Source organism: Odocoileus virginianus, chromosome 9, assembly GCF_023699985.2.
Source record: "Odocoileus virginianus isolate 20LAN1187 ecotype Illinois chromosome 9, Ovbor_1.2, whole genome shotgun sequence".
NCBI classification, from domain to species: domain Eukaryota; kingdom Metazoa; phylum Chordata; class Mammalia; order Artiodactyla; family Cervidae; genus Odocoileus; species Odocoileus virginianus.
The window spans coordinates 52,497,689-52,512,874 of NC_069682.1; the positions used below are offsets into that span (position 1 = coordinate 52,497,689).

A 15,186-nucleotide genomic window follows, 5' to 3' on the forward strand; every position below is an offset into this window, starting at 1 on the left:
AGTGAAAGGACCAGTCTTTCCTGTCTTTATAGTGCCAGCATTCTTTCTCCTCCTCCTTCTTCTCCTGACGGCAGAGGCAGATATATTTGGCCTCTAACACACACATTTCAGAGGAGACAACAACCACATGAGGTCTGCCGTCTTCTGCCCACATGCCATCTTTCAGGGGACTGTTGCTATGCCTACTTAACAAGGACATAAGATAAAGTTTCCTGGGTTAGTGTTTCAGCTGGGAAACTTTTAACAACCAAGATAGCTTCTGTGCTCAGTAAATTAGAAAAGTAAGAAAAACAAACTCCCTTGATGAAAAACTCCATAAAGCCAATGAGACTGTAAATGGAAATGGAAACCCAAAATTGATGAAATGCAAAATAAATATTTAACTTATGAGACGGCAGCTATCTTTGGATTGCTAAGTAATTTGGAGGCTAATGTTCTTAAAAAAAAATCACATTTTCTAGGAAAATATTTACTATTTCTGTTTTATTGCCTTCTTCATTGCCATTAGTAAGACTTGGTTTCATTCACGAGTGTACATAAATTCCACTGGAGGTTAACATTTTTTTTCCCCCAAAACTTCCTGGTGAGGCTGTTTCTAATGGAAAGCTTTTAAAGCATGGAGATAGAACTGGTAATCAATCTGTGGGGAGAACCAGCCAATATTCAAGAATGTTCCCTGCAGACATCAGTTGGGGCAGGTGATAATATATAATATAGACTGGAATCTAAAGGGAAAAGTCAAAGCATTATTCCAGATGGGCTTCACAAACATGCCAACAGGGCCAGTGTCTCCACTGGACAATACACTCCAAAGGCTCAAGACCTACAAACACATACACACAGGCTTCAGAATACACAAAGAAAACAGCAAAATCAAAATTAATAAATGTCTAATTAAATATCCACAAAATGTAACATTTTGTTCTTGCTAATTGTTCAATTCCACGTTCTTGAATTTTTCATGAGTATTTTATTACTTCTGAGAACAATTAGTGGGAGAGAGCCTCATAAGAATGCACTAAAAGGCACAACTGCCAAGATTTCATAACCATTAGTAAAGGAGTCAAGTTACCTACAGCCAAAAGCAAACTTATCTAAAACCTGTCAGAGGTGTATGGCAATGCATTTGATTTTAACACAGAGTATAGATATATTTGGGCTTCCCTGGTGGCTCAGGAGGTAAAGAATCTTCCTGCAATGCAGGAGACCCGGGTTCAATCCCTGGGTTGGGAAGATCCCCTGGAAAAGGAAATGGCCGCCGATTCCAATATTCTTGCCTGGAGAATTCCATGGACAGAGGAGCCTGGCAGGGTTGCAAAGAGTCAGATGTGATGGAGTAACTAACACTTTCACTTTTCAGTTTTCATGGATATATTTAAGTGTTAGATGAGATGTGGAGTTCCTAAAAAGAATGCCTTAGACAAGGGGGTCAGCGTTCTTGTTTTCTTTAAAAGGCCAGGAAGTAAATGTGTTGGGTTTTGTGAGCCATATATCTCCATCATGATTACTCAGCACTACTATGGCAGCACAAAGTGGTCATGGATGGCCCTTAAATAACACATGAGCACAGCTGTGTACCAATAAAGCTTTATTTATAAAAACAGATGGTGGGGCATGGGCATAGTTTTCTGTCCTTTGCCTCAGATCCAGGAAGGTCCAATGACTTCCTACTGATGCTCACCAACCATTCAGACTCAAGAAGTATACTGTTCTAAGATAGGACTATTATCCTGAATTCCCCAGAAAATATCGTAGACTCTCCTCAGAATCATTCCAGAATTAGCACAGCTGTTCTACGCAACTGTGAGTCAGTTTTAGACTTTCCAATCCTTTGGAGATGGTTTTCTTCTTTTTCAGTTACCCAAAGCACTAGGTGACACATGAAATAACTGTGTACTAATTCTTGTGATCTCTTTTAGTATTTCCACAGGTTCTTTAGAAAGAAAAGTTTTAACTCTGCATCAGCTAAAACTTGGGGCTTCCCAGGCGGCATTAGTGATAAAGAACTTGCCAGCCAGTGCTGGAGCTCTACGAGACACAGGTTTGATCTCTGGGTCAGGAAGATCCCCTGGAAGAAGTCATGGATACCCACGCCAGTATTCTTGCCTGGGAAATCCCATGGACAGAGGAGCCTGTGGGTTACAGTAACTGTGGGTTACTGGTAACTGGTAACTGGGTGGGTTACAGTTCATAGGATCACAAAGAGTTGGACTCGAATTCAGGAGGGTGTGCACAAAAGACTATGCTCATTAATTATATAAAATTTTTAGAATTTGCCATAGGCTTTTAGATATCTAATATATACATTAAAGTGTCTTGGTATCTTTTAACATTTTTCTTAACCAGCTTCTTATCTATTACACAGCCAAGAAAACTGAGTATATATAGGCACATATCCTACTATTTACATTTTTTTTTTAGATAAAGGACACTATCACCTCCCCCACAGTTTACACTAGTGGTAAGTGGACAGTAAAAATCAATTAAAGTTTGTGGTATTGTATAAAAATAGAATTTAATCAGAATTTAGTCACTCAAAGGCTCTTAAGTTATTTTAATTACATAGTATATACAAGTTAAATTATGTCAGTTTTTTTTAATATTTACCACTCATAAAGTTTTAAGTTTTAATGACTTCTCTTATAGTAATAAATTTTATCTATTTATCTACTCAAAAAGTGCAATGGGATTAATATATTTTTAAAAATCACTAAAAATACTAATTGCAAATATTCTACAAAATATTACCCTATTGTTTTTCACTTAAACTGAAGCAGAACCATAATAAAGAAATTTAAGTAAGCATTGAAAAATCTGTTTTCCCAGTATTACCTGTTGTTCCCAAATAATTGGGGTAATCTGTAGATTATATTTCATTTATTCTCAGAGTTGGGCTGCTCATGGAAGCAAAGAATTACACAATTAAATTCAAGTTCCTCTAGAAAATATGCCTGACAAATTTTTTAAAGAGTATGACCTGCTGTTTTGTTTTGGTTCAAGGTGTCCCAGAATGTCCAACCATTTAATCCAGACTCAACTTACCCTCATTCTGTTAGAACTAGAAGGTAATTTTTTAAAAACAAAAGAAAAAAAAGCATTCTAGAATAGTGATTTCCCCTTGTGAATTATTCCAATCAACCAAAATATGCATTTTGGGGGGAACGAAAAGCTGACTCAGAATATATTTCTTCTAGTGGAGCAGCCTTTGGCCCCAAAGAGTCCAGCAAGTCAGGCGGTAGGTCATGTTCAGAGCAGGTGAGAGAACTGAGGCTGTCTGCTTGCTCACACTCGCCCTCCTCTGCGTAGATGTGAGGTGGGTAGCCAGGATTACCCTCGGGGTCGTGGGTGCCAGAGAGCTGCCGGAGGAGAACCAGGGAGAGGAAGTGAGTGCCACGGCATGTGAGCCTTGTCCCGTCACAGGCCTTTCTACAGACTCAGATAAGGCAGCCAAGCTGAAGGGAGGGACCCCATCACACTCCTGCTGGTCTCGGGGAGGGAACCCTGACAATGACGGTGGCCCTGACCTGGGTAGGATGACGGGAACACGGAAGAAAACCGCACACCCCTTCTACCCTCTTACAGGGTAGACTCCTCCCTCACCCAGGCCTGAGACCTCCCCTCCTGGCCCTACGCCTTCTGTCACCTGGAATGACCATCCCCAATATATGTTTGTGGGATGGATGGATGGATGGATGGATGGATGGATGAGGTTAAAGGGCTTTCCCCTGTTGATTCAAATACCCTAGAAGGTCGCTAATGGAAGTCTGAGCCTGTTTCATAGATCGAGGTAGGGATGGGTTTACAAGACTCTTCTAAGCCATCACTGGCTCACAGCATTTCGTGTGAGAATGAACTCATCCAGGTTGAAGACGTTCAGAGTCAGACAGCTCAGAGCCCATAGAGGCAGGAGGAAGAGGGAAGGAACCCCACCATGTCCCCAGGCTCTCAGCCAGCTGTGTCCATCTTGCTCGGCTCACGGGGACCCCTCCAGGCTCTCCATTTAGTGGGAATACCGTCTCCTGGCCCTATGTCTACTGGTGCCCAGACCTGCTGCCCACAGGTGTACCTGGGAGCCTTCATCCTTACATCACACACCTGCAGGGACTGTGGTCACAGTGTGGCCTATGGCTTGGGGCATGGGTGGGGGCGGAAAGCCAGCCGACAGGTGAATCCAGGGGCTGTGACCCGGGTGTCACCAGTCCCATCATGTCCCCTCAGTGCAGCCAAGTAGATAACCAAGGATGAGCCTGGTGAGCACACAGCAAATCGGGATCTGCAGGGGGTCTGTGCTCAAAACTCCCGAGGCCTGTGACAGCAGAAGCTTCCAGCCCTGATTCAGCAGTTTAGAAGCCCTGTGAGATCAATAATTCATCATAAACCCCAACCAAGTTAGAAGACTCACAAGGGAAAGCACTGGGCCTTCTAATCTGCTGTTTTTTCCTCCACTCACACCACCCAGCTCAGCTCCAACTTTGCACTAATGAAGGCTCCCTGCCTGCCTGGGGAACAGGAGGATGGGCCTCAGTAGGAAGCAGCCTCCTTCAGCCCAGTCAGACGGTGAACTGATCCCCCCCCCACTCCATCCACAGGGCACAGCTGTGTGAGACAGTGAGGGCAGATACACAGATGTGAATGTGGGTAAGCCAGATGACACGTGATGATAACCAGGGATGAGACTAGAAGGGTTCTCACTTCCCGTGACCCATCTTCATCCACTCTAATAGCCAGAGGAAGGGACCCCGAGGCACATCTCACAAAACAGAGCCCCAGGAGGCTCCAATGAGCACCCAGACCCTCTAATGCAGCATCTGTAGAGTTGAGGGCCTCCTACCTGACTCAGCACCTCCATCATCACTCCTGCTCTCATTTCCAGGGGTCCTCTGGGCACTGTGGTATCAAGGAAAACCTGAAAAGCGAAGCAAAGAGTCCTAATCCTCCAGAGTCAGCTCACAGCTCCCCTCAATTGATGGCCTCTGCTGGTTGGCACATGGGGGCCCCCACCAGGCGGAGGGCTGTCTCAGCTCTCCTGGAGGGGACAACAGGCCAAGGGCAGTTTAACCAGATGTCACCTCCGTGTGTGCAGGAAGAGAGGGCAGCCCTGCCGGTTTTGACTGATCACTGATGGACCCTCCGTGCCTTGGCTTCCAGGGAAGTAGGAAGCCGAGTGAGTCTGGCCAGCAGGGTTTGGGTCTGGTCCACAAACAGGAATCAGCAAGAGGCTGACTGCCCCACGTGGGGAAGCTCATCCCACCACTGGTCCCAGGTACTAATCCCCTTCCTCCCGCCTTGGCAGGTCAGCCACACCTCGTGCACACAGGGTGCTGTGCAGCCTGCTCTCGCAAGGACTGGGTCTCGGGTTCTGGCTGAAGAGTGGGGTAGAGCTGTGAGGAGGTGGGCTTAGCATGCCCCACGTGGGGGCCACCCGGGACCCCAGAGAGCCCCACCTGCATCATGGAGTCAGGCCCACGCAGGTGAGGCCAAGCAGCCCCTCACTCAGGCTCAGGCAGGTGCCAGGCCTGCACCCAAGGTGAGAGGAACATAGTGATGAGCATGTAAGGTGCAAGAGAGACCTCAGCCGCCTGCACCTGTGGCCTCTCAGGAAGAGGAGGGCCTGGGGACGGGAGCAGAGGAGGGCCCGGGGACGGGAGCAGAGGAGGGCCCACGTGGAGGGAAGGCCAGTAGAGGCCGGGGGGCTGGAGGCAGCCCAGACCTGCAGGCAGAGGACAGCGCAGGAGAGACCAGATGACCCCAGGTCTCAGGGCTGCAGACCATCCCCGGACAACGGCCAGCTGTCAGGTGGTTAAATGAGAGAGTGACGTGAGAGCATTCCCTGGTGGCTCAGAGGGTAAAGCATCTGCCTGCAATGCGAGAGACCCAGGTTCGATCCCTGGGTCGGGAAGATTCCCTGGAGAAGGAAATGGCAACCCACTCCAGTATTCTTGCCTGGAGAATCCCATGGATGGAGGAACCTGGTAGGCTACAGTCCACAGGGTCCCAAAGAGTGGGACACGACTGAGTGACTTCACTTTCACTTTCAGAAACACACTGGTGACTTTTATAGCTGCGGTGACTTCTGATCACCCCTGGATTTAGGGGTCCTTTGTATACTCCAGAAGATGTGTATAAAACACTGTGAAGTTTGGGATAATTTTACATGTCCACCTGTCTGTACCCATATCTGTCTATACACATAAACCCATCCCATCCCACCATTGCGAATTGAACTAAACACTCTAAGCCAAAGAGGTAGCAGGGATAACCCTACCAACAACCCTGGAGACCTGCTGCCTGGCGATGCTGTGTCCTCAGTCACGGCCCTCCAGCTCCCGTGGGCCTCTCGGAGAAGGATACAAGAGACACAGGCCATTCCTCCAGTGTGCTTGCTGGTCAGACCCTGTGGTCCCTTCTGGGCCGGTGGAAGGTACACCAGTCTCCAGGAAAACTCAGGGTCAATTTTGCCTTGAGTAGATTTTAGGTTCTACCACATGCCACTTTTTGCTGCTTTTGCTTCATTTTGCTGCATTTACTGCACAGGCCTCTGTCAAGGCCGAAAGCAGTTTCCCTCCCCTGGCAGCTCGGCATGGAGCTGGTTTCAGGCATGTTCCCAGGACCCACAACCCACGACTCCTCAAAGGTGCTTCAGCAAGAGTGTTTGAATTTCATTCTAATTATGTGAAAGTTATTTTAATAATAATATTTAATGTTATTTTTCTAATACAATGGAGAAGGGCTTACATCTTTTTAACTGAGTCCTCTCAACATGTTAATAAAAGCAAAAATGTTATAATTTGCTTTTATGAAACTTGAAGGAAGCTTTTTGTCTCTTGTTTGCTAAATCGAAGAGAACCTGATATGATAAACTAAGCTCCCTTAAAAATATTTGAAACTGCTATTGTCATAAATTGAAATCTTCTTGACACCTTAAGAATTGATTTCAACAATGTGAGGCAATGAATTAGGCGCTAAAGAAGAGCTCTGCAAACTTCCTCCACAATATCCAACCCTTCCTTTTTGTTGTTATTGTTTCCAGTTGAATCACTATTTTTATTTGTTGCTTTGGTAACAGATGTATGTTGTAAATGTCATTGCACTTCAAATCAGTACTAATAAAAAAAACAGCTCTTTTCTGTTTCATTTATAATGTCATTCTTTGTAAGATCTCATTTGTAAAGAAGGATTCTGCTGTTAGAAAGGTTTAGGAGAAAATGGACTAATGGCCTCTATAGTCTCCTTAGTTCAAAACTTCTGTAAATCCATGAAGAATCAAAGCAAAAGAATACTCAGGCCTTCATCAAGTTCCCAGCTTCTCAGCAGCAAAAGAAACTTGTCAGGGACTGAAAAACTCTGGTGCTTTCAGGTCTAGAGGTGAGTACTTTATTTAGTTCTCATCTGCTCCCTAGATGTCATGGTTCAGACAGTAAAGAATCCACCTGCCAATTCAGGAGACCCAGGTTCAGTCCCTGGATTGGGAAGACCCCCTGGAGAAGGGAATGGCTACCCACTCCAGTGTTCTTGCCTGGAGAATTCCTTGGACAGAGAAGCCTGGTAGGTTACAGTCCATAGGGTTGCAAAGAGTCAGACAGGACTGAGTGACTAACATTTTCACTGCTTCCCACATTCACTGCTTTCAGCTTATTTGGACATTGGTTGGATATATTTTTACCACCTTCCCCCTTCCCAGTTTCCCACTTTCAGGGCTTCCCACGGCTGCCAAGACAGTAAGGTAACTCTTTTCATGGTAACTTCTTTATCGGTACTTACAGGAGTAGAGTATTTGTTTCTCACAGTTGGCTCAAAAAACACGCCATGACCCTGAAATTATTTTAGAAAATGAAAAATTAATTAAAGTAAAAAAAATGAAGTGTTTATTGGTTCCATATAAATTACCCAAAGATGCAAACACATAACTAGAAATTCTGTAACCATAAGGCCTCCTGTTTCTGCACTAAAGGTATCTAATGATAGCAACGTAGGTATTCCTAGCAGAAATCCATGGGTGAGTTTTATAGTTGCTTTGTGTGGATGGAACACAAAAATATGAGATTTCCAAGACCATCTTGGGTCTACAAAATTCTCATCAGACTCACGGTGTGCCTTAAAGTCTGTGAATGTGGCCCATTCATTCCTAAGACCCAAGACTGGTTACATAATTGGAAGGACCCAGCATAAAAAATGTGAGCCCTTTGCCAGATATGAAGTGTTTCAAGATGGTGACAGGAGAGTATTAACCAACTACAAGGCCCTTCTGGGCACAGGGGCCTGTGGGACTGACTGAGTTCCATGCCTATGAAGCTGCCCCTTCCACGGTCAGAGGGACATACCTATCAATGCACACTCCCTTTTTAGGATTCATGGAATCAGGTCTGTGCAAAAGAGAAGAACTCTTTTATCTTGGCTCAAATGTAGCCTGAGAAAAATAATGAATTATAGAGATCTTGAATTCTTTCTTAAAAGCCTTCCGTCATGAAAACAGTGACTCTTTGGCCCTTGAGAACCCATTTTAGATCTTGTTATAAGAGTAAATATTACACTAGTTAAGTTACACTAGTTACACTAGTTAAGCTAGCTATACTAGTGAAGTCCAAATAAGGTCTGTATTTTGAGGCCTCTGTCAATGGTGTCATATCAAAGTCAGTTTTCTGGTTTCGATAACATACTATGTAGACTATTATTCTTGGGGAAAGCTGTGTGGAAGGTACACAGGAGCTCTGAACTATTTTTACAACTTTGTGTGAGCCTGAAAAGTCATGTTAAAAAGCAAAGCTCTAGTTTTAGAATATGTATATGGAGTGTATAAGGACATGGCTCAGTTTGGCAGGAGGTGTGGAGTCACTGGACTGGAAGTTGGTTAGGGCCAAGGCCAGTGCTCTTAGTCTTATAGATGATGTCTGGTGCCCAGACATGAACACAGAGAAATGTATTTATTTGTGGGTGTCATATTTGATCAGAGCTATCAAATAACAACTCAGTAACAACCAACAATCACAATAGTTAGTTAGATACATGAGAAGGTTTTCACAACTATGTGTTTATTCTACCAGATTCACAGAATCTTCTAGAAGGGAACCCACTGTCCGTCACCAGTGAAGTCCCAGCAGCAGGAGTAAAGCTATGCAACTCACTGGAGTTCCCAGGACAAGGTGTAGTTGGTCAGATGCACTCAACCGAGAAAGTGGCATTTCGTTTACATCCTAGGGGACAACGCTGGCTTACTCCAAAGGTAACGCATTTCCCTCTGGGTGAAAACAAAGAAGCTACCCCTTTTCCTGCTCAGATACTCACGTGCAAATAAAAATTAGCATTATGATGGAGGGGAGGGAAAATGGGAGTAGAAAAGGGAAGGTGAAGAGAAGCAAAGAAAAAAAGAATAAAATAAAGTGGGTATGTGTGACCCAACGTGACTTGAAGATGTAGATTATAACATTCTATGGATGATATTATAGACACCTGAGAACTGAATATGCACACAAGATCTAGAAGCTGACATAGACAGATGAAACTGTTTAGATTTAGGGATAGGATTGTGGACAATTTTTGCTTTGGGTTTCTATTTTTAATATAAGCCCTTCAATCATGAAATAAAATTGCAAAGAAAATAAAGCAGGTGCAGGTCCTCAGTAACAGTTCTAAGGAAGTCCATACCTTGTCACAGATTTTAAAATAGCAGGTCACCTGATAATCGTTAAGTGACAATCTCACTGAGGGAAGGTGTGTGAATGGCTGACTATCAAACCAGCAACAACAGGTACACCGACTATTTGCAGGACATCATAAAGGGAACCTACAGACTCACTAGAAAATAGAAGAGCAGCCTTGGAGTCCTCCCCTGCAGATGGGGGAGCAAGGTACCCTCTGGCAGGGGTTTGGTGAAGATGCAATGGGATTATACTTGCAGAGTGCAAACCCCAGGGCACAATGAGTGGACCAGAGTTCTTACTGTGCCTACCAGGACCTCTGGCCTCCAGAAGCTTATAGACCAGTCAAGGAAAAGAGGCCCCCGCCAGCCCTCTCTAAGAGTCTCTGTCCCCCTCCCTCTGGGAATATGGAGTGGTGGGAAGATGCCCTCTGGACCTGGCCCTGCTCTCCCCAGCCAGGTGCCTGCACAATAAATGACAGAAGCCCTGGGTCAACTCGCTCTTTTCCAAAGTGGAGTCTCCGTCTGCTTAGAGAAGGGCAAGTTTAGCCAGACTGGGAACAGGGTTTCAAATGACGTTGAACCGCATGGTGAGAAAAATCAGTCCCTGTCTAAGTCCTCTTCCATGCTCCTAATGACATCAAGGAGGACATGTCCGTCAGGTGCCAGCCTCTCCTGGCTCGCTCTCTCTTTCCACATTTTCTACCTAGAATTACAGGGTTCCATTTCTGTTGTGTCTGCGTTTCATTCACCTGCTCTTTACACAAGTAAAACTGTTTTTCTGCTTACAATTGAAATATAAAATTTCCTGTTTAAAGAAATGCACTTCTTTTGGACACAAGTCCATTTAAAGGAAAATAATGTTTAAAGTCGTGAAGTTAGCGCTAGACAGACTGGAGTGTGGGCCTGAGCCATCCGACACTTGAGCTGGGAGCAAAGGCATGTGAGGTTGAGCAGAATTGCAGGGGCTTTGCAGGTGGGGCTGGGGTGAAAGTAGGCGTGGGGTGGGCCTGTAGGGGGACATCCCAGGATGTAGGTCGGGGAGCAGCCATGGTGCCCCCCTTGCATTGAACAGTCATCAAAGCCACCCCTCTTGTTTCAACACAAGCAGCAAATGAGCCACACTCACCTTAGCTCCCAGCTTGGCGCCCACCTCGGCTGAGCTGATGGACGGGGCTGCCATGTGATCCCTGAGGTATGACCTTCCCTGTGGGACAGAGGGAAAGAAATATGACTGGGGCTGAAATTACAGATGGCAGCATTTAACACAGAGGACAGGGAGTAATGTCTCCCCTCTGGCACCACAGACAGCATCCTGACCCTGGAAAACAGCCTGCGCTGTGAAGCCGGAGGGCAACCCTGGCAAGCGGACGCTTTGTAATCACTGGTCAGGAAGTGAAGTTTCTTGTGGTTTAGCGGTTCACATGAAGAGATGGCAAGAACAAAAACCAAGCAACCAAAGAGAAAACCTTGTTTCAGTCAGCCTCAGCATCTCAAAATGGTCCTTGCCCTCTTCTAAGCCTCAATGATGGCTCTTGGGGTCGCCACGGTGTGCAGTGCTGTGTGGGGCCTTATCCATTTCTCACTCAACAAATATTCACTGAGGGACTCGGGTGTTGAGAAGTGCTGGATTTCTCCTCTCTTTTAAAAAGATTTATTTATTTATTATTTCGGCTGTGCTGGCTCTTCGTTGCTGCGAGGGCTTTCTCTAGTTGCCTCGGGTGGGGACTACTCTTCATCTCAGTGCTTGGGCTTCTCACTGCGGTGGCTTCTCTTGTTGCGGAGCACAGGCTCTAGGGCGCACGCTCAGCAGCTGTGGCCCACAGGCTCAGTTACTCTGCAGCACGTGGGATCTTCCCAGACCAGGGATCGAACCAGTGTCTCTCTCCTGCACTGGCAGGCAGATTCTTGACCACTGGCCTCCAGGGAAGGCCTGGATTTCTTTCCTAAGGGCTCACTGGCTTCCCCACAGAGAGGGGAGGCCCCCGTGCTGTCCGGCAGACCCTCTTGATCAGGGGGCATGTCCGGTGGCAGAAAAGCACAAGGCGGGTGGAATCGGTGATGTTGTCTGGGTGAAGGGAATCTTCTCAAGAGTGCGCAGTGTCCCCAGTGTGTGGATGCAGGCAGGCGTGTTCACATTAGGTGGAATAACTGGGACGTGTGAACACAGTGGTGCAGCCTTATTTACCAGTGGCTACAAGGACGTAACTGGTAACTGCTGTTAGTAATACTAGAGAAACTCCACCTGAAAAAAGTCATTTGGCCTAAATAAGATTTCTCAGCCTCGGCACTGATAACACTCAAGCGGGTGACCCCTCTGTCATGGGGGCTGTCCTGAGCACAGCAGGATGGCTTGCAGTGTCCCCCAGTTGGTTCTACTCACCAGATGCAATAGCATCACCACCGCCCCCCACCTGCCCCACTGACTGTGCACTCCCAGTTGAGTTCTAACCACCAACACGCCTCTAGACACTGCCAGCTGTCCCCTGGGGTGGGGATGGGGGCCAGAATCACCCCCAGTTCAGAGCCAGTGCCCTAAACAAATGAGGCAAGATGATGACACGAGGGGGCCGTGAATGAGAGCAGTATGGAGAGTCTACTGCATCATCCTCAGGAGACACAGCCCAGCCGCACTACCTGGAGAGGATCGGCTCTGCTCTCCTCGTTCCACGTGATCAGGGTCTGGATCCCCTCATCCCACGGCACAAGGCGACCCTGCCTCTCGGCTCTGGACACAAGGCGGCATCGCAGCAGGAGGAGCAGAGCAGCTGTGACGGGACAAGGGGGAGAGGAGACGCCGGAGCTCTGGCCGATCAGAGGTTCCCTCCCACCGAAGCCTGCGCTGCTGGCATATAACTTGGCTGGGAGCTCATGGGGGCAAGCTGAGCCTTCATCAATCTTTGCAGCCTCAGCGCTTAGCACAGCCTGGGGCACAGTAGGTGAGAGGTAACTATTTGTCGGACTGATTAAGTAATACTACATGACCAGTAATATTCTACACTCTCCTTGAAAATTGAGCTTCCCTGTTAGCCTTTGCCAAGCCTGGGAGCTTGTGTACATTGCTGTCCTCAACTATTAAAATCATCTTTGCTCTGTTGCTCAGTCATGTCTGACCTTTTGTGACCCCATGGGCTATAACCCGCCAGGCTCCTCTGTCCATGAGATTTCTTAGGCAAGAATACTAGAGTGGGTTGCCATTTCCTTCTCCAGGAGAGGATCTTCCAGACCCAGGGATTGAACCTGCATCTCCTGCTTAGCAAGAATCCATAGACAGTGGACCACTGTCCTTAGACAATGTCCATCTCTAGGTTCATTGCTGTAAAGTGCTGCTACTGAGCAGAAGCCCCCTCTGCCAGGCAGGCAGCTTATCTGACCAGGGTGGAAACCTCCCATCCCAGCCTGGGCCTCCCATGAGCCTGGGAGTCATTCTCAAAGACAACCCGCTGACCTCGGCCATCCCCACCGCCAAGGACTCTATGCCCTTGGCTTACAGCCTGGGGAGAGGAGCTGCATTCCCAGGACAGCTCCTGTCTATGCTGACCTGCCAGAGCCATGAATGCTACACCGAGAGGGGCCAGGGCCCCCTGCAGGACCCCAGCTCTCGCGACGAGGGGCTCTGCACAGGTGAATCCATCGGGACAGGAGCAGACCCTCACATGGACAGTCTGCTTCTGGGAAAGTCCCTGTTTGTCTCCGATGAGAAGCGGCACAGAGTAGTCACCAAGTGGAAGGCTTCTCTGCATTAGAAGTTCCACTGAATAACCTGCAGAGGGAGGGGGACCTTAGTTGCGTTGATGTGTTCATTCGTTCAGCTGCTCAGGGGTTATCTCCTAATGCCTCCCTTGTGCCAGGCTTTGTAGGACGTTTGAGGTGGCCACGACCACTCTCCCGTGGACACCAGCGGCATGTGAAGTGGTTCCCAAGACCACCCTCAGGTTGATGATTCTCTAGAAGGACTCAGGACTCTCTGAGAACTGTCTACTCACAGCTATGGAAACAGCACCCCTGCTTTCCTTTAGGGGCGCCGACACTTCCTGAACTCATCCCCCGCGTGGATCAGGAGGGGCTAAGCCCAGATCCCAGCCAGGTCCAGGTGTGGGCTCAGTACCAACCATCCAGCACATCTGCCCTCCCAACCCACACCCAATGTTGAGCAGGGCAGGTGGCTCCAGCCTTGCAATGATGTACATCTTCTTGCAAGGCACCAGAAAGAGTCCCAGGGACTCCCAGCCGCCACGCTGCTATCTCCAGAGGAGAGCCTGCCTGCAGATGAAGGGAACACATAGCCAAGGTCAGGAGCCACCACCTCCAGGAAGTCCTCTGGGCACCCAGGTCTGCTGGGACACAGGCTTACCTGTCCCTTTCTTGGTGACATAAGCTAGCACATGCCTCTTGGCCTGAGTCTGTGTGAGTCAGGTCTCTGTCCTTTTCCAGCCTTTCTCTCTGGCCAGTGTGATACGCACCCCTGTTTTCCCCCAGTCTCCACATGTCTCCTGTATCTCCCCGCGTGCTGTCCAGTTTGAAGGTGAAGGGGTCGGAGTAGGGCTCCAGGTCGCTGTCCTCCGCCTCGATGAGGAGGGCCTTGTCTCCGGCAGACTGACAGACCTCCAGGTGCTGAGAGCTCGGGCGGAGCACGGGAGCGTTGTCGTTGACGTCTGACAGGAAGAGCAGCATGGTCCCCGTTCCCGTCTGCGGAGGGACACCTGGGTGGGAAGGAGGGGGTGTCCCAGCAGGGCTGCTGATTAATTCCAGAGGCTGCCCCAGCACACAGATGCCTTCGAATGAGCGCTCTCGGCCTCTGCAGGAAAGAACCATTCTGCAGAGACACTGAAGCCAATTCCCTTTCAATAAGCTTTATTGCAAGGGCTGGATCTGTTTTCCTGCTTTTTTGAAAATCTGGGTAGGATAAGTTAATAAAACACTTGTTGAATGAGGTACAATTATCGAGTAGATGATAATATCAGCCATGGAAGTTGTTAAGGCAGGAGTGCTGGGGGCAGTGAGGGATGGGTGTGATGTAGTTCTGGAGACCTCAGCTTCTATACTGGGTCCCCACCGTGATCCTGGTCTGGATCTTGCACTAGAGTTTTGCAAGGTGTCACCCCTGGAGGACACTGGGCAACAGGTTCTTGGGATTCCACTACCTTATTTCTTTTTTTTTTTTTCCACTACCTTATTTCTAAAAACTGCATGTGAGTCTACAATGACCTCAAAATAAAAATCTATTTTTTTTAAACTATTCCACTGAAAAAACAGTGCCATTCATTAAAACATCCATAACAGAGTTATGGAACCCTCACCTAAAACCAATTAGGAACACAGATGTAATAGCTCCCTAAGCAACATTAATTATACAACTGTTAATTATGCAAATAGGATATACAACCATGTATGCTTGGGAATCTGAGTTCATAAGACAACTCTTATTACAACTCTAATTTACAGATTTTCTTAAATATAGTCATTAAAATTACTTGAAATATTTTCTTTTTCTAGCTTTCTGCTTTGGTAGGTTAAGAAATATAGCCTTGAGAGAGATTGTAGAGAAAAGT

The 15,186-nt window shown here is 47.3% G+C and overlaps 1 protein-coding gene across 1 annotated transcript in view; it reads right to left on the bottom strand.

Annotated features, from left to right (window-relative positions):
- Window positions 1-1,571: 1,571 nt before the first annotated feature.
- Window positions 1,572-15,186, bottom strand: part of CDH26 (cadherin 26) — a 45,444-nt gene continuing 31,829 nt past the window's right edge. Inside the window, exons 11-17 of the mRNA XM_020905152.2 lie at window positions 14,098-14,337; window positions 13,176-13,397; window positions 12,272-12,402; window positions 10,764-10,841; window positions 7,762-7,812; window positions 4,832-4,906; window positions 1,572-3,356 (exon numbers count right to left, since the gene is read on the bottom strand). Of these exons, the coding sequence (XP_020760811.2) occupies window positions 3,135-3,356; window positions 4,832-4,906; window positions 7,762-7,812; window positions 10,764-10,841; window positions 12,272-12,402; window positions 13,176-13,397; window positions 14,098-14,337 (1,019 nt within the window). The 3' untranslated portion in view covers window positions 1,572-3,134. The remainder of the gene's footprint in view (window positions 3,357-4,831; window positions 4,907-7,761; window positions 7,813-10,763; window positions 10,842-12,271; window positions 12,403-13,175; window positions 13,398-14,097; window positions 14,338-15,186) is intronic.